The sequence below is a fragment of the Arvicola amphibius genome, chromosome 2 (genome assembly GCF_903992535.2).
Source record: "Arvicola amphibius chromosome 2, mArvAmp1.2, whole genome shotgun sequence".
Taxonomy (NCBI): Eukaryota; Metazoa; Chordata; class Mammalia; order Rodentia; family Cricetidae; genus Arvicola; species Arvicola amphibius.
In genome coordinates this window covers 50,017,391-50,036,122 of record NC_052048.2, presented here as the reverse complement: position 1 = coordinate 50,036,122, position 18,732 = coordinate 50,017,391, and the positions used below count along the sequence as shown (strand labels likewise).

At 43.0% G+C, this 18,732-nt stretch overlaps 1 protein-coding gene across 4 annotated transcripts in view; it reads left to right on the top strand.

Annotated features, from left to right (window-relative positions):
* Positions 1–18,171, top strand: part of Mitf (melanocyte inducing transcription factor) — a 218,683-nt gene extending 200,512 nt beyond the window's left edge. For 2 of the 4 annotated variants that reach the window (XM_038318830.1, XM_038318829.1), the window contains exons 6-10: positions 4,258–4,375; positions 6,470–6,526; positions 10,149–10,224; positions 13,645–13,792; positions 17,770–18,171. In XM_038318830.1, coding sequence (XP_038174758.1) covers positions 4,258–4,375; positions 6,470–6,526; positions 10,149–10,224; positions 13,645–13,792; positions 17,770–18,171 — 801 coding nt within the window. Of the gene's footprint in view, positions 1–4,257; positions 4,376–6,451; positions 6,527–10,148; positions 10,225–13,644; positions 13,793–17,769 lie in introns of all 4 variants that reach the window. The other 2 variants (XM_038318828.1, XM_038318827.1) reach the window with 1 other exon arrangement.
* The last annotated feature ends 561 nt before the right edge of the window (positions 18,172–18,732 follow it).

Sequence of the window (18,732 nt, the reverse complement as noted above, 5' to 3'; positions counted from 1 at the left end):
AACCCATTTCTATTATTTTATATTTTACCACGAGGCTTGCGGTTTACTGGTAAGGTTCTAGCATCTTCTTCCTTTGGCAGCTACATGGTGACTGCCTGACTCTACTTTTCTTTCTCCCTGCATTATTTAGTTTTCCCACCCACCTATATTCTGCACTGCCATCGATCAAAGCAGCTTCTTTATTAACCCATAGTAATAGAACATATTCATAGCATACAGAGGGGAATCCCACATTGCTTGACTGACAGCCCAGGCTTGTTACTACCTAACTCTTACACTTAAATTAACACATATTTCTTACCCATGCTTTGCCACATGGCGTGGTACCCTTATTCAGAACAACGTACCCATCTTGCTCTCTCTCTGTCTGCTGGCGACTCTCTCATCCCAGTATCCTCAGTTTGGTTTTCCCACTGTATATCCTGCCTTGCTATGGCCAGTCAGCTGACATAACTCCCTGTAAGGAGAAAGAACGCCTTACGTAGAGGTTAGAAACAGACTGTCAGCGGAGGTTTATTTATTTATTTTTAGTTTTATTTTGTTTTGCCATGCTGGGTGTCAAACCCCAGACCTCACAACACTATGCAAGTGGCCCTACACTGGCAAGTGGCCCTACACTGAGCTGTAACCTGAGCCCTTGGGCATATACTGTTGAGTGGGGCATTTGATCCCTCTGCCTCAATTTCCTTGTCTTTAAAATGCTGCATCAACTGCACTTGAATGGAGACTAGAACTTTAAAATTTCATCCACAGGAAGTAGCCTAATACAAGTAGGCTCCCAGTCAAAGTGGGACCACCCCGGTTCTTGATCATCTTGGGGTTCTGTAGTGTTAGTTGAATAACTAAGCAACTGAAGCCCCCCCCAACAGTTCAGTTTAACATGTATAGGCATTTCCCCTACTTATTTCATTCTTTGAAATGCTTTGTTTCAAGTTAATTACTTGTTTAAAAAAATGGAAGGAACGCTTAGAGAGGGAGCTATCCTAAGGGATTGAGGTCTAGAAATAACTGTTCCAAGGGCACAAGGCCCTCTTGTGCTCTCACAAACAAAGAATAAAAGTCCTGTTTTCTTGTGTTAACTGCGCAATTTATATTCAGAGGAGGAGATGGGGCCCGTCCACAGAGAAAAACAATAACATTTTACAGTGATCACTTACTTGGAAAAATATTCCTTTTGGTGGGTGAGAGGCACCAGTGCACTCGGTTTAGACCAGGGCTGGAGCAAAGGAAGCAGCACCCTTGCCTTGTCCTCACCTGAGCTGGCCAGACTATGGCTCTCTGGAGCTACACTACCCTTGTATGTGGAAGTGAAGTCCTGTCCAGCAGGTGAACGCTCTGTATAGAAAGTCCAGCAGAAATGCCGACCAGCCAAGTAAACATGCCTCTCTTCCTGTGGTAGGCCAGGGCTGTTATTTTGACCTGGTTTTGATTTAACTGTTTAGAAGAGGATTTTTCTAACCCAGAAAGTGAACTACAATTTTTCCCTTTTCCTTTCCTCCTTTTTCTTCCCCTCTTCTCCATTCCTGTTTTACTTTTCCTCTTCTCTCTTCCCATTCATTCCTCTGTCCTCCTTCCTTCCCTTTCTTCTCTCTCTTCCTTCCTCTCTCTCCCCCTTCCTTCCCTCTCTTTTCTCTCTTCCTTCCACTCTCTTCAATGGACAGTCTCTGATGACCTCGAGGCTTTCTTTCAGTTGGCTTGTTTGCTTTTATCTTTGTTTTTTTCTGAGACAGGATCTCCTGTAGCCCCTGATAGCCTTGAATTCCTGATCCTCCAGCCTTAACTTCTCAAAGCCTGGATCACAGATATGAGCCATCATCCCTGTTTGTGAACTAGTTGTACCTAACACCTGTCTTTCCTTTGTCCCTAACTCATGGTCATCATAAGAGAAGTGCATGCTCATATCCAGTTTGCATATGAGGACATAATGTACACACGGTTTCTATTTCTAGAGCCACTCAATGAATCTTATAGCTCATTGCTTCCAATTTGTAAATTGTATTCTTGGTTTATTAATGCATAAGTCCTTCATAACTTGACTTGTTTTTATCAGTGTTCAGACGTTAAGTTCCCCCAAAAAGATTTGGACTTGGGAAATAATTTTCGACTTCAGTTCCTCGTAGCTTTGTAAGTTTCATCTTTCTGGCCCTTTACAGTGCTCTATGCCGACATGCTAATGCCTCCCACTTCGCGTTAAGTTGAACAAGAACAAAACCATACACACAAAGAGTATGGTTGACCCTGAGGTGACCTGTTTCTCAATAGAACCACTCAGCAATGACTGCTAATAACCAGAGTCACCTTTTATCAGAGCCTTGGCTGGAAGGCCTTGAAATGTGGCCCAAGGACATTTTAAATTAGCGGGGTGCTATTCATTGGCGCGTGTGCAGGGTGTGGATGTGTATATTATGTTTATGCAGATTCCTTAAGTGCTGCCTTCTGCACCAAGGCCTGCCCACTTGCCTGCCCCACCTGCCTGCCACAGTTTTATTAGCACACCTACCAGGAAAGAGCTTGCTTTATGTCCAGTGCCCTTCAGCTAGGGTTTTAGCTCTGGCCTGTATGGAGGCCAGAGACCAGCATCAGAAGTCTTCCTTAACTACCATATCCTAGTTTTTTGAGACACGGGACCTCACCAACGAGGCTAGACTGCCTGGCTGCTGTAAACTTCAAGGATTCTTCTCTTTCCCCTCCCACTTAAGCACCAGGGGAAAAAACATGGACCTAGATTTTACATGGGTGTTGGGGCTCCACACTTGGGTCTTTATGCTTGAACAGCAAATATTTTATGCGTTGAGCCTTCTTCCAACCCCCTGATCCAAAAAACTTTTAAAAACTTTGGTTTTCTATTTGTCCATCTATCCCTTCATCTATCTATCTATTTTTGCAGTATGTGTGTGCATGTGTGCGTGTGTACGTGTGTGTGTGTATATAGGAGGATATGGCTAGAGCACACGTGTGGAGGTCAGAGGTCAGTTTGAAAGTCAGTTCTCTACTTCAATCATGTTGGTTCCAGGGATTGAACTTAGGGTTGTCAGGCTGGGCAAGCGTCTTTACTCAGTCAATTTCACTGGCCCCTAATCCAAAACTTTCTTAGTGTCAGCCTGATACCTTAAGTAGAACTTGATATCTGATTGTATAAGATAGGTCACAGTAAAGAAAGCTGTTGAACTAAAAAAAAGTATAAAGTTATCTTTTGTAACTTCATAAGATGTAAATGAAACGTAAATAAATTGCATGTTTGTATCTGGGTGCTGTCCCCAAGATAAATGTGCACTTCAACATTATAAAATTTTAAAAGGTAAAACTTCTTCACCCTTTTTCAAGCTTGTCAAGTGAGGGTAGCTAATCCTGTATACTGAGTCACTCTGTGTTTTAATTACACTGAAAGTACGTGTTTAATACATAGCAGAGAACATATGATCAGCTAAGGGATGGGCGGCTGATGCAGTTGTCAAGGACTTTGTAATTGTCTGGAAATGCTGAGGGTCTATGATGGAAGGAATAAGGCACAGCTAACGTGTAGGAAGTTTTCCAGGCCATAAGAGGAACTTGTGACTCCACCGTGTCCAGCTAGCTATGAGCAAATCCATGGCCAACTGACGTCATTGTCAAGAAACAATGAAAATGAATTTACTGCTTTACAAAACCCCCAGGAGAATCAGAAAAGACAGTGCCACTCAGAGTAGTTAAGTTAGTAAGGCTACTATGCCTTTAGTCCTTTTCTTAGCCTCGGAAAGTTTTTATTAAAGTCTTTGGGCTCCCTCTTGTGGTTCTTGGTATAATTTCAATCTCAAGGAAGCCAGCTTTTTCTTTTGCCATAAGGGACATGGCTTTACAAAAAGGAAGCATTTGCCGTTGCTTTTCTTTATAAAAAGAAAGAGCGAAAAGTGGGGAGAGGTGAAGGATGGGAGGAAGAAAGCAAACTTTGATGGAAGTCGCACACAGTCCTATCTCACATTTTACATGGGAGTAGCCAGCACTGCTGGGACATCTGCCGCTTTGGTAGCAGATTCTGCTTGCTTGCTCTGTGCTTAGAATGCGCCCACCAGACGGTAGTCAGCGCGAGGCCATCCTTCCTTCTCTCTGCATAAACAGAATGTGTGATTCTGCATGGATGTGCATACTTTCCTGGTTTTAAAACACAGCACTTTATAGCAAAGAATGTCCTTCACACAAAGCTTGGAATAGGCTGTGAGTTTTGTTAAAAAACACTCAGCAGTCATTCATCAACTCATTGCTCTTCTTGTCTGTGTCTAGTTACCTGTTTCCGGAAATTTGATCGACCTATACAGCAACCAGGGCCTGCCACCCCCAGGCCTCACCATCAGCAACTCTTGCCCAGCCAACCTTCCTAACATAAAAAGGGAGCTCACAGGTATGTACCTAGCATGTATGCCTCTTACCATGATACACTGCTCTGTTCCTCAGTGGACAGCATTATCAATGTAGCAGCAGTGCTTCCTGTGCAGCTAGTGCCTGTGGTCCCCGAGGCTTTGTGCGGTGATTTAACATGTGACATTAAGATGTTAGAATACAGTTTCCAGTGTGTGCTGAGTACCTTTGTCCGTGGCTGCTAGACACGCTGGTTGGGGGTGTAAGGTAGTACTGTCCCCCGTAAAGGTCCTCTCCCCTACCCATGCCCCTGGAGATTAGAGTCGGAGAACCCTGCTTTGAATTTTGTTTGCCATTCAAGGCCACATTTGGGATCGAGGAAAGAATTTATTTCTCACATCTTTAGATGCTGCCCACTCTTTTTACTGTATCATGTACAAGAGATTTATTATAGAAGGAGAAATAAATCATAAAATGGAGCCATCAGAATGTTTGCTCTAGAGGCAAGTGTGAAATTACCTATCTTGCCACTTTCTTTGATGCTTTAGGGAAGGCATTTGACCAATAAAACATGACAGAAACTGTATTAGAACTGGCATTCTACCATGGTGGATTTTATGGTCCTTGCCCCAAATCCCTTTTTATTATTTAGTTCTTGCCTCTTGCAGAACTGGGGGTGGGGTAAAAATATGGCAAATGGATTTGTTGTAAAGATTCCTAGCCTGTCCAAAGGCATTACTGCAGAAACTATTTCAGAAAATTGTAACAGAAAACTTTTTTTAAAGAAGGAATTAACTGGGGTTTAATGGTAATTTATTAATTAGCAAAAACTATCAAGAGCAAAAACATAAAATAAATTATTAAGCAGCCATGAAAAGTAAAACCTTTTTATCCTTCTGCGTGAGAAAGGGAGAGAGAATGACTTGAACTGACCATCTGAATTTAGCGGATTCTAATTTTAATTCTGTCTACATACATGCATCTGCAATGAGGAGTTTCATGATGAGCACGGCATGTTCTGGGAAATAGATCACATGGTGATTGTAGTGTGCTATGAACTTCACAGACTGGCTTTGCCTAGACCAAGAAGGCTGTACTATCACTGAGTGATGTAGTATTAATTAATCCACATTCTGTGCAGCCTCTGACTATTGCAGTGCAATGCGGCGTGGGTGTTCACATTTATCCTATATACATACAGTTTAATGTGGTGAATAAATTTGTCTCAGAAGCTGTAAATCTCGCTATTTTATGGTATAATGCTACGTCTTTAGCGTACTATTTCATGTGTCACTTTTGAAAGGAAACTAACACGGTATAGTAAGTCTTAGAATCAATAAACAGCATGGTTGGATCTTCTATTTGTTCTTCACAAGGCAAGAAAAAAATTCTTGACACCTAAATATCACATAAGTTGCTATTCAAATACAGCTTTTCGAATGGAATTGGCACCAACTGCATCTAGACCCTGTTTTATAGACAGACAAAGAATACATACGTAGTAACTCCTAAGCGTCATGGCACACTCTGACAGAACCTGCCTTCACATCAGTCTCACGAGCTAGTCAGAGGCCATGGAGCATCCCCCCAGTTTTCATGCCACTGTATTACAAAGTCATAAAAACACTGAGAAGTTATTTGTCCTGAAAATAACTCCCAATCACAGAATATGTTCTCAGTGCTTAAGAGCACCCACATGGTGGCTCGCAACTATTCGCTACTCAAGTTTCAGAGGATCTGATGCCCCCTGCTGGCTGGCATGGTGATTGCACACACACAATACATGCACATAGACACAGGCAAACACTTTTGCACATAAATAAATAATAAATAAATAAAATTAAAAATGATATGACATCAAATCGTTTCTATTTGTGCTACTCTTTTTAGTACTGGAATATAGACTTGTGTGTCACTTCATCTTGTTTGTGGGAAGTTAGCTTGGCAGAGATTTGACATGTGTAGTGTTAGAAGAAGTAGACGTTATAACTTGGAAAGTGTCATTTTCATTAGACTCCAAGGAGGTAAGCTTCACGTGTTCTGAAGAGAGGCTTTGTGATTGACGTTGCTGTGTCCCCCAAACAGTTCCAGTTTCTAATGACTTCATTCACGTGCACAGCGTGTATTTTCCCCACAGAGTCTGAAGCAAGAGCATTGGCCAAAGAGAGGCAAAAAAAGGACAATCACAACTTGAGTAAGTTTGCTTGATTTACATCCGTTTGACCTTAAAGTCGGCATTCTTCGTGTATCGAAAAGTTGCTTTCATTAATTTCAGAGGAAAGTTATTTGTCTAGTTGTTAAATGCGCATTGAGAGTATTTCAGAGAGATTTTATTTCATACCAAACATATGTTTTATATATGTTTGCATGTATACACACACATATGTTTTCTAGTTTTGAAGATTTTCTACATTTGTTTATTTGTGTTAATAGTTGTAGTGTGTGTGTGTGTGTGTGTGTGTGTGTATGTGTGTAAAGGGAGTCTTGATCCCCAACTACTCAATTATGAGTACTGCTCACACTGGAACATATTAGCAAAAGAGGATTTGGTATCCACTTTTTACAATGATATTTCAAAGTTTAAAAAATAGAAGACAAAAGCAGAAGAAAGAAACACATGTAAAGGGCATAGTGGGTGAAGCAGTCCCCCGAATTTATGATGTTTATCTGTTTCTCTAAAATATTACGTAACATTAGAATATTTTTATGCATTGGGTTTACTCTTCATAAACTCCTGAAGCCTTGTCCTGGGAAAGCTTATATTTAAGCGACGCAGTTAATAGAGACCCTGCAGAGAAAAGGAAGATTTAGTTAGAGGTTGAAGTTGAAAGTAGCATAAAATTCTCTATTTACTTTTTTTTTCTGAATTGATTTTTGAGAACACGAGTCATGTATAGAAACCTTGCTTTTGATTTAAAAGAAAAGAGAAAAGAGAAGAGCCACATTCTGCCCTAACCACCGAATAAAGACATTGCTTGTTTTCGGTTAGGCATTGCTTTCCCCTACTGTTTCCTGTGAAATTAGGTGCACACAGAGAATGAAAAGCATTGCTTTGTGTGTTTTAATCCGTCATATCATAGCATTCGTAGTCTGCTGCTGCTTGCTAGTTATTTATTTGAACAGTATGTGCTAAGAACGTGATGTTAATTTCTTTAAAAAAAACATAGTATTTTTCTATAACATGACTCTGTTCTTTTTGTTTGTTTGTTTCCAAGACAGGGTTTCATGACTTTGTTCTTAGTTGTTTCACCATTGTGTTTTTGTATTGTTGCTAGTTTCTCAAGTCCATTGTCCCGGGAACATGTTATGTTGACCTCCTGTGCACACGAGGTTGACTTCTCTGGGCTGGGCACTGAGACTTGCCCTGGTGAGGCTCCATGCCTGGCGTGCCAACTCTCATTGCTACCACTCTCCCCATTTTTGGCTTTGATTTGAGAAGCTTTTGCCATTTTTAAACTAATGATCTGAACTTGCAGCTCAAACATTTCCCTCAGATTTCCAATAATTTTACTCAAAGCCAGTCCTTCTCTTAAAACCCCAGAAGTAAAATAATGATGTAGTATCTAAACATCACATAACTGAAACAGGAAATGGAAATGAAGTTGGATCCTATCGAGAACAGTGCTGTGTTCAAGGCCCCACCAGAGCCTTCTCGTTCAAGGTTGTCAGTAAATTGCAGATGGGGTTGACTCTAAGATGGAGTTCTTGAGTCTTGTCTAACTCCTGGGTCCTGTTGACCATGACTCAGCCCTCCCTCCCTAGGATTTAGCTTCTGAAAACACTAGCTGAGATGTGCAAACAGACGCCTTCACGTATTCAGTCTTTCTTTCAACCCTTGCAAGTTACTGAGTGCCAGTTTGATACCAGGAGCTTTTGCCAAACAGGTTTCCTACCAGTAGGCACATCCAAGTGACACGTCAGGTGCCGCATACTAATCACTGAGAGAAACAAGAAGGATGGCGATAGATGTCACACAGGAGGGATGTGGGGGTACCCAGGACAAAATCTAGGAGCCAGCTTATCTGTGACAGTTGCCCCAGGCATATAGATGCTGAGCGGTGTTAGGGGTTCCTTTAACCTTTACCTTCATGCACTTTAGGGTGTTCTTTAAAAGGAGTTTTGTAAAGTTATCTCACTTCTATATAACATATCGGAAGAGGAAGCTCCTACATGAAAGGTAAATGTGGCATCTCCAAATGGCGACAGTGCAAGAGCCCACAGGTGTGCAGGCAAGCGAGGAGAGGCAGGCTCGGGATGTTTTAGTGTAGCCCTGCTGTCAAGACACTTTGGGTACACTATGTGCCAGGCTCATGCTGTTGCCTGGAATGCAACAGTGAAAATAATAGGTGAATAATAAGTATTAGATTCAGAGTTTTGTGAGAAGATGAAATGGAGCCCAGGGAATGTAGTGTTGTAAGAGGCATGGGGATAGTGGGTCATTTTAAATGGGACAACCTGGGAACTCATATAGGTAAACTTGAGTTGCTCCTGACAGGGGGAAATGGCTCTTTAGGGGCCTGGAGGAAGAGTGTTCTGGGCAAATGGGAGCACATATGAATGTGGCCAATGCATATCTGGCTTGGTTGTAGGAATAGTGGAGTCAGCGGGGACAAAGCAGAAAGAACACAGGTGAATGGCCAGGAAAGATGCTGTCACATTGCAAAGAGGAGCAAAAAGTGCTACCAGCAGGGCAGGGCCCACTGGATCCTTGGAGGATCCTCAAGGACTTAACTTCTCCATGGATAAAATGGGAAGTGATAGGGGAAGGGTTAAGGGTTGACATGACCTCACTTAGGAATCCTGATAGCCCGTGTGACATAGATCACAGGATGGAGATGCTCTCAGGATGCACAGTGTAGCGAAATGATGTGCGTTGTCCTGTATGGTAGTTACTTGCCATTCAATGCCTAGAGCATCTAGACTGTGGTTAGCTCATATTGGGCTGCACTGGCCTGGGAAGCCTGGCTGGGAAGACACTTGCCTAGCACATATATATGCTGAAGTGTAAAATATTTTGATTTCTAAAGCTTAGTGTGAAGAAAAGAATGTGCACCTTCTAATTTAATTTTTAAAGATTTATTGCCTGCTAAAAGGATGATGGCTTAGAGAGAATGGATTTAATGAAATATTAAAGTTAATTTAATGTCTTTCTTTCTACAAGTTTAGCAAGGCCACTAAGGAATCTAAAATTACATGTGTAGCTTGTATATTTATTTTTTGTCAGTCCTTGGCTGGAGGAGTTGTTTTTGTGTATTCCGTGAGCAAAAGCAAACATTTTGCTATTTTATGTGCTAAAAGGAAATCAAAATCAGAGCGGTTTCATACGATTAGTAAAAGTTATGTAAAACTCAAGGTTTACCACTAAAAGTAATTCTGCTGCTGTGCCTGTCAGGCGTGTGCTGCCCAACTAGTGGAAAACTGGGGCTGCTGGATGTTTCGTTGTGTCATTGCAGATCTGTGCACATCTTGTCAGTACAAATTTGTTTTCTCTCTCGTTAAACAAGCACAATGCAGATTCGTCCAATTTTGTTGTGTAGCTCAGGATGCAGCCCAGATTTTCAGGGTTAGTACAGAATCCAGTGTCGAAATTGCATAGCTCAGAGCTTTGTAAATGAGAGCACTCTGAAAGCAGCTCGTTTCTTCTTAACGTTCATTACCCTTTAGCACCCCAATGTAAGATAAGCACAGGGGGACGCAGGTTCAAGTTTACATTGTCCTGGCTGGTAAGGTCAGTGTGCACATGCCTTTAACGAGATGTGCTGAACGCCTGTGTGCCGCTGCTACTAATGGCCCTCTCCCATGCTCTTTTCTTGAAGTTGAACGAAGAAGAAGATTTAACATAAATGACCGCATTAAAGAACTAGGTACTTTGATTCCCAAGTCAAATGATCCGTGAGTACAATTGCATGTTAATCTGCATCATATATTTTCACACCTTTCCGTTTTCTCATATGTTGCAAAATATTCTCGTAGAGAAGTTAAAGGACTCCTCTCGCCCTTTGCTTCCTTTCCTAAGCGTTTCCGTTGGTTAATTTCACCAAACTAAGGTTTCTAGAGAAATGAACTGAATTGTACAAAGGGATATTGGAACTGAGATAGTTAGCTTTGCTTGTGAGGAATGGGATATATGAGATTCTGAGACCTCGGCGGAAAATTTTGAGCTTCGAGCACCGGGGGTGGGGTGGAGCATCTTTCATGGTCGTGCATATAAGATCCCAATAGCTGTTAAGGCAAGATGTGCGGCGCGTGTGACCCTCCACTGTGGACGATCTCTCCATGGGCTCTGATGCACAGTGACTGGAAGTGTCAAGTTCAATGATACTAGAAAGACAAAGGGTCAGTTGTTTTTATGAAAACATATTCTTTGTGTGCTTTACCAGTCTCAGGGAAAAAAAGCAATGGTTAATCCTCTTATGAACTACAAGTCAGCTGATCTCTGTTTCAGCCTTTGGTCTCCCCCCTCCCCTGCCTCCCCTCTCAGAGATAACAGCTAACAGATAATTTCCAAGTCTTTCCTACCATGTTATCTGCCACGTCAGCAAACTGGTCAACAAATATACAATTTTTATCCATTAGAAATTGGCCCATTTGAGGTAAAGGGCTGGGGGAGGTATATATTTTAATGGCCCCCACAGGCATTCTATGAAATTAGCCTTTGAATATGACCTTTTAGCTATCTAATAAAAAGTAAAGATGCAATCAAGCATTATTCATGCAAGGCTTATTAAATTCACGATTCACATTATTGTCGGCGAATTTGTAGCAAAATAAAATAAAACCCTTACCTATTGTGAGGTGGTTTTGATGAATGTGTGCAGTTTCCGGCTTCTAACATTCTGCTTTCCCAGGCTTCAAGGAGAGGCATTTTCAAGCTGGAAGCATCCAGATTCTCAGTTGTGCAGCACAAATTTATCCTCCTAAAGGCTGTGACCTTCATTTCTTCTAGTCAGTCTTGCATGATGGTTGAAATTGAATTCCCATTTCCTGTTCTTTATCAACTTTCCCTTTTCTAGCATATTCTTTGAAAACTGTAGTGCGCGAATCTCTTCAGTAACAGATTATGAAATTATGGGCCCTGGTGTGAGCTTGGATTTGCATGTCTTCTCCATTGCAGTAGAGTGCTTACAGGTTTAGAGCCTGAGCTGATAGGGAGCTGGCGTGGTAGACAGTGTCTCAAGATAAAACAGACTGTAATATGGATAGTGGTTTTCCAAAGCCAGGTTTCTAGAGTGTGCATTGGAACTGAAATAGAGACACGCTTTACCTGGCTAGTGTCCCAGCACATGCCCACCCCTCCCGCCAAAACAAGTAAGCTCTGGCTGATTTATATATTTGGAAAGTGCATGGCAATGGATTCCTCTAATTATCCCAAATGCAATATTTGAATCTATTTAAGCCAAGAAACGTACTTGGTTAGTCTCATAAGGAAGTACACACCAGATAACTGATCTACTTAGATACATACTCTTAGAGGTATCTTAGATGGATACACGTCTTGAGAACTGAGTGGCCAACGGCTTGAAAAGCCCAGCTCTGACTTTTCAATTTGGCCTCCTGTATAAGGCAGCATCCATTCTAGCTGTGTCTCTGCTACAGCTTTTGCCACTTTGATTTTTAACCTTGAGAATTGTTTCCTGTGTTCACTCCAGGTGTCCCGGGACACCTTTTGGTGTTCAGGCACTGGAGACCCATGGGAGCTGTGGCTATCCGTCTCTCTAGAGAATTCCTGTTCTTTTCCTCAGCCAACGGATGTGAGGATCAGTTTCTAGGTGGCTTGTTTTAATGGCCCGCCACTCATCTATTCCATGGGCCACTTCTGATCCGCTCTTAGTAGCTGTAGGTGATGGGGTTGATGGTTCTATTTATATCAGGTGATATATAGGTCTTCATTTCATCGTCCTCATTGCCATCACTGTGTTGAGATTATTTACAAAAACGATTGGAAAGATCACTTCCTCAAATTTAGTTCATTCTTCATTGTTTGTTCTGGGGTGTTCAGATTTTTAGGATGACACTGTCGTAGTTTGCTTTCGGTTGCTATGGTAAACACTGACCAAAAGCATCTCAGGGAGGACATTTTTATTTGGATTTCATGTTCCGATCATAGTCCATTGCTGAAGGAAGTCAAGGCAGGGACCTGGAAGCAATAACTGCAGGAGAGGTATGCAGAGATGCTGCTTACTGGCTTCTCTACATAGCTTGCTCGGCCTGTTTTCTTTCCAAGGACCACCTTCATGGAGTGACATAGCCCTCAATAGTCTGGGCCCTCCCACATCCGTCACTGATCATGAAAATACTCCCACACGTTTGTTGTCTGCAGGCCAGTCTGATGGAGGCATTTTCTCAACTGAAATTTCCTCTTCCCAGATAACCCTAGCTCATGTTGAGTTGACGAAGATGTAAGCAGCATGGCTTTTGTCCACATTTCGTTGATGATGATAATTTTCTTGTGTGAGTACACTGGAGCTACAGTGAGGAAACTGAACGTTACGCCTGTTGGCAGCTCTCTAGGCTTCACACCTCGGCTGTGCAGTTATTGTTCGAGTATTGATTAGCATTCTCAAGATCGTATAGAGCATCTCCTTTGATTCCAATTATGCACTTACAAGGCTACATATACACATGTAATGTCATCATTTTGAAGATGAGAAAATGGGTACAGAGAAAGGTTAGATGAGAGATACCCCATTATATTGACAAAAATCCAAGCGTGAGCCAGGCAGTGGTGGTACACGCCTTTAATCCCAGTACCCCAGAGGAAGAGGCATGCAGATCTCGGTGAGTTAGAGGCCAGCCTGGTTTACAGAGCGAGTTCTAGAACAGCCAAGGCTACACAAAGAAACTCTGTCTTGAAAAACAAAACAAAACAAACAAAAATCCAAGAGTGGCTTTTTCACAGCACAGACAAGTGGTGGGCTCTCCCAGGACTTCTGTTGTGCTTGTCCTGTTCCAGTGAGTAAACCTTTATAGTCCCAGGTATATCAGAGAGTTTACAAGTAAGATTTGGTAACCCACACAGCACAAATGAATTAAATCACCGATTCTATGTAGTGAGAGGTCTGTGATCTAGATGGAATTGTACTGTATCAGTTTCAACATCTGCACAATGTCTCCACCTTACAAAAGGCATTCACCTGGAGAAAGTAAGGCGATGCATACCAAACGAGCGGCCAGTGGTCATTGCGTGGTGAGCACTTAATGAGCACTAGCCATTACTGATGTACAATAGCTACTCCCCCTAGACATTGAATGCTGCATTTTCTTTGAACCTCAGTTCGTAAAAAGGGTCCATTGTCCCCTATCTCATCACAGGGACATGCGGTGGAACAAGGGAACCATTCTAAAGGCCTCCGTGGACTACATCCGAAAGTTGCAGCGAGAGCAGCAACGTGCCAAGGACCTTGAGAACCGGCAGAAGAAGCTGGAACACGCTAACCGGCATCTGCTGCTCCGAGTCCAGGTGCCCGCCCTATGCTATGTAAAGTGATTTCAGGATGAGAAGAAGGAGAATGTGCTGCCTCCCGAGGGAGCTGGAGACACGGTCTCAGTATCTGTGAATCTGCCTACTGGTAAAACATGTTGGTAACTCGGAATTAACCCGGATGCTACTTTCACTGTCACTCTTGGGCATGTTCAGAGTGGTGAATTCGAGTTGCCTGCAGGCTCGCTTCCAAGAGGCTGAGCCCCCATCCAGGTCAAGGACTTATTGTAGCAGTCTTCTGAGTTACAGCCTGTTAAGTGCCTTGTCAGCCACAGTGTTGTGGGTTTGGTTGGGGATTTTTCATCTTACCGTAGCCCCCAAGCATCATAAGAAGTGTGTGTGTGTGTGTGTGTTTCCTAAGGCCAGGGAGGGTATGTTGCTGGCTGGGTGTCAGAAAAGCTTCACCCAGGCAGATGTCAGTACTCCTAGATGCTGTAGACTGCAAATGGATCTACACTGCATTCTGCCTGATGGGTGTTCAGTGTCCCAGAGCGTATGTCAGGAACCTTGAACACCCATCTTCCCGGTGCTCAACATTTCACGTCTCCCCCCAAGATAACACGTTTGCAGTGGTTGCAGTTATCCTCAGTCATGGGACCAGGAGACAGAAGGTGGCACTCCCCTAGGGCTGGGCTTTATAACCCAGAAAGTTAAACAGAGACTGGATGTAATTTGAGCATCTGTCCCTCCCCTCTAATTGGTTATTTGTTTCATGTTGCATCTCTTCTACAAAACGGCCTTGGTTATTTATCACTTGGTGCTTAGTGTACCTATTTTTAAAGGTAGTTTATATTACTCCCTTATCAAATTATTAAAATATAGTAAGTTCTTCCAAAGAGAAGCTAAGTTTTGTGTTCAGGTTCCAAACTTGCATATTCATATTAAATACGAATGTAAAATATGGGCCTTGGCAATGCCCTCTTGGCCTTCTCCTGGTGACTGGGAGGCTGGCTTTATCACTTTTGCCCGTCATAAGAAAAATCATTAATTAGGCAAGCTCTACCGAACCACAGAGCCTCAGAGCTCTGCACGCGATTTAACACCTCATTTAGAAACTGAAGAAACTGTTTGAATCTGTCGGTAAACACTCTTGGTTAAACGACAAAGGAGCGCGGTAAGATATTTGCATCCTCTTGAGTTAATTTATCTGCTTGTTTGTTGGAAAGACAAGCTGTACTGCTGTTCTTCATGCTGGTGCAGAGTTTCAAGAGCCTGTGTTTTCGGCCAAGGCCTGGGGCCTTCCCTTCATTTTCAGGCTAAGTGGTGCATGCAGAAGTCTTCATGGAAGAGAGAGCAGGAAGCCTTATTACCAGGGGAATTGTTTTATTAAATAGCCCAGGGCTTCAGCATGATGCCTGGCCAGCCTTGTTTCTGGAGCTGGTCTGAAGGAGCAGGCAGACACTCATGTGGCATCTCACGTTCGTGTGTCCCCCACCGAGGCGCTCACAGATCCTACAGTTTTAACATAGACCACACACTTGCGGGCCAGGTTGAGAGTCCATGTCATGTGTCAAGTGCCTTTCCTCTCTGACGAATTCAAAGGGCATACTTCCTGTCTACATTTTATGGTAGTGTGGTTTTTTTTTCTCGCAAGCATAGGACAGCATTGACATGTGGGAAGAGAATTGGGGATCCCTGCTGTTCATTTTAGGAATATGTGAGGATTCACCAAAACTAAGAGAGGAACATGGATTGAAGGCATCTCGAAATGAGCGCTGACAAGTCGCAGGCTTACAAAGTGCATCAGTTAGCTAGTGCCACTGTGACAAAAGGCCCCTGAGCAGGGGAGGTGAAATGGCTGTAATTAGCTTTCTCACTATTTGGAGGTTGTTAGATCAACCCTGCCAAGCCGGCTTGGCGACATTTTATCTCAACCACCTCTTCCGAAGACTGTAAGTCAGTCTTCTCAGTCTGAGGACCCGGAGTGCAGACTCCAGTGTATGTAGGAGCACAGTTCAGCCCACGGTAAGAAACTACACATGTTAAGAGATCATTCATGCGATAGATGAGAACTTTCATGCTGAATTAAAAAACTAAAGGTTTCCCTCTGCCAGGGTGAGGTTGGTTAGATTTCAGGCAACTCTGGTTGCTTGTGTGGAACATGGAGAATGCATGGCACCATTAGTGTCTTAGTAACCAGAAACCAAAGAAATAGCTACTGTTTCTGTCACACCCAAACAACTGAATATTTGTATCTTAGCAGCTTAGTAAGGGTTTGAAGGAAATGCATATAACTGAAAAATAGGCATTTTGTGTGATTTGGCTTTTTTTTCTTAAACCCCAACCCTAACTCTGGTAGTTACTATTCTACAGCGCTTCTAGAGAGTGCACAAATTATAGAGACCTTGGATTAGATTAAGTGAGCAACCCTTGTTCCCCTTCCATGTCAATGCTCACGAGATTCTTGTCGCTGCAGCCTCTCTAGAAAGTGTGCGTGTGCAGGCTCACCCTGGAAATGGAGACCGAAAAGTGTGTGGCGCACTGACGCTGACCCTGAGGCTGAAATGTGTGTAGCACATTTCCCCTGAAACTGGGGCCTGGAAATTAAGTAACACACTCACACTGAACATGGGGGTTGAAAAGTTCGTGGCGTACTTACGCTGAGACTGGGCACTGAAAAGTGGGCAGTGCCCTCATGCTCAATCAGGGTTTGGGGAGTTGTTGAGAGAGCCAAGCCATTTCCTTTGAAATCTTAAGGTATCTCCCAAGCAGTTTGTATGTATTATTGTAGTACTATCTATGTATTGCTGTATTACTATTTACTTGGCATTATATTTCTATTAGCTCTCATTTTATACTTTCATTAGCTTATCTGCATTGTACAAAAAGATGCATTTCCTTGTAACATTTTAATGCACATGAGTCACGGAGCATCGCCATTACCCCGCTGTGCCACTCAGCCTCCTTCCCCTGGTACTCTTTACCCTTCCTGTAGTGGCCGTCTAGTCTCATGTCTTACACGTACATATAAACCTTAAAAAATATCTACATGCCACTAAGAGAAAACACAGTGCTTGCCAGAGTCTGGGTTATTTTATTTCCCTCAGTGATCTCCAGTTGCATTCATTTTCCTGAAAATGATTTCAGTGTTTCTTTCGAGCCCTGTAAAGCTCTATTGTGTAGGTGTATCACATTTTCTTGAACAGCTCATCTGCTGATGAACACCTAAGCTGACTGCGTCTTGGCCATTGTGAACAGCACAGCGATAAGCATGGATCTCTATGTCGTGTGGCTTAGAGTCCTTCGGGAAAGTGCACAAGAGTATGACAGGGGCCATGGAGTAGTTCTGTGTTTCCTTCTTTGAAGAACCTCCACATTGGCTGCTGTGGTAGCTACGTCAGTTCCCAGTCCCACCAGCAATGTGTACGGATTCCTGTCTCCCCGCACCTTTGCCAGCATTTGCTGTAGGTGGTGTTTGCTTTTGATGATTTGGGTGCTTATCCTTGTTTTCAATCATTAATATTTGCAAGAGAGTGATTCTATTTGTAATTCATAATAAAATATATACCATCGGATAGGGCATTTTTTATTTAAAAAAATGCCACCTGTCCTGTATTTTGAAAAGTCCAGATTTTTTTTAAAGCAGCAAACTTTACTTTGACAACTTGTATTTGTTTTTCCCGAGGTTCTGATTTTTTAAAAAATGGAAAGTAGACTTCAGTTATTAAAAGCAATCTCAGGTTCACAGTACAGTCAACTGCAAACCTCAAACCGCTCCACATATCACCTGACCATCAATGCCTCTGACCATCAACACGGGTGCCACAGGGGCCCTTTTGTTGGAGTTTTCTTCTCCTTGCCCTCCAAAGCCTTAGGTAGAGACACTCAGTGTAATGTACACTCCATTGGTTTGGTCGACCGCCCCAACACCCTCCTGCATGGTTTCTCTGCGGCGGCTGCGGAAATCAGCCGTGCGCACACACCTACTTAACTGTCTGACTTTCGCTTGTTTGCAGGAGCTTGAGATGCAGGCTAGAGCGCACGGACTTTCCCTTATCCCATCTACCGGTCTCTGCTCACCTGATCTGGTGAACCGGATCATCAAGCAAGAACCGGTTCTTGAGAACTGCAGCCAGGAACTTGTGCAGCACCAGACAGACCTGACATGTACAACGACCCTGGATCTCACGGACGGTACCATCACGTTCACCAATAACCTCGGCACCGTGCCTGAGAGCAGCCCGGCCTATAGCATCCCCAGGAAGATGGGCTCCAACTTGGAAGACATCCTGATGGACGATGCCCTCTCGCCTGTTGGTGTCACTGACCCGCTGCTGTCATCAGTGTCCCCAGGAGCTTCTAAAACAAGTAGCCGGAGGAGCAGTATGAGCGCAGAAGAAACAGAGCATGCGTGTTAGCGAGCCATCCTTGCTCTGCCCCTGCACAAACTGCTTCCTCTTTTCTTCAGTAGACTTCATAATTTACCTGAAGACGTTTTCTTGATAATTTTCCTTTAATATGAATTTTTCGTGCTTTATCAGTAGCCCAGGATATATTTTATTTTTAGAATTTTGTGAGCCAGACTTGTATATTCTATTTTACAACTACAAAGGCCTCCAAAGTATTGTACCATCAGCGTGCAGTATCTGTGAACTGATTTCTCGAAGTGTGAGCTTTCTGAGCAAGGGGACATTTGCTTCAGAGAAGTGTCTGTCCATTTTCATTCAGGGGAAAACTAAGCTTGCTGTGAGCTTTGTCTGTCTGTGACCTCCTTGGAAATTAACATGCAAAGTGTAATTACACGAATGTAAAGCAACCAAAAGAAGAGAACGAAGATGATGGATGACGAAGAGAAGAGAAGAGTGGAAAAGACATCCAAGCCTTTCCCACCTTTATGAATGCATTGATTCCCTGGTCCCGCCTTAAAGACACAGGGCCCTCCCAGCATCAGTTAGTCTTTGTACTGAAAACTACTTAAA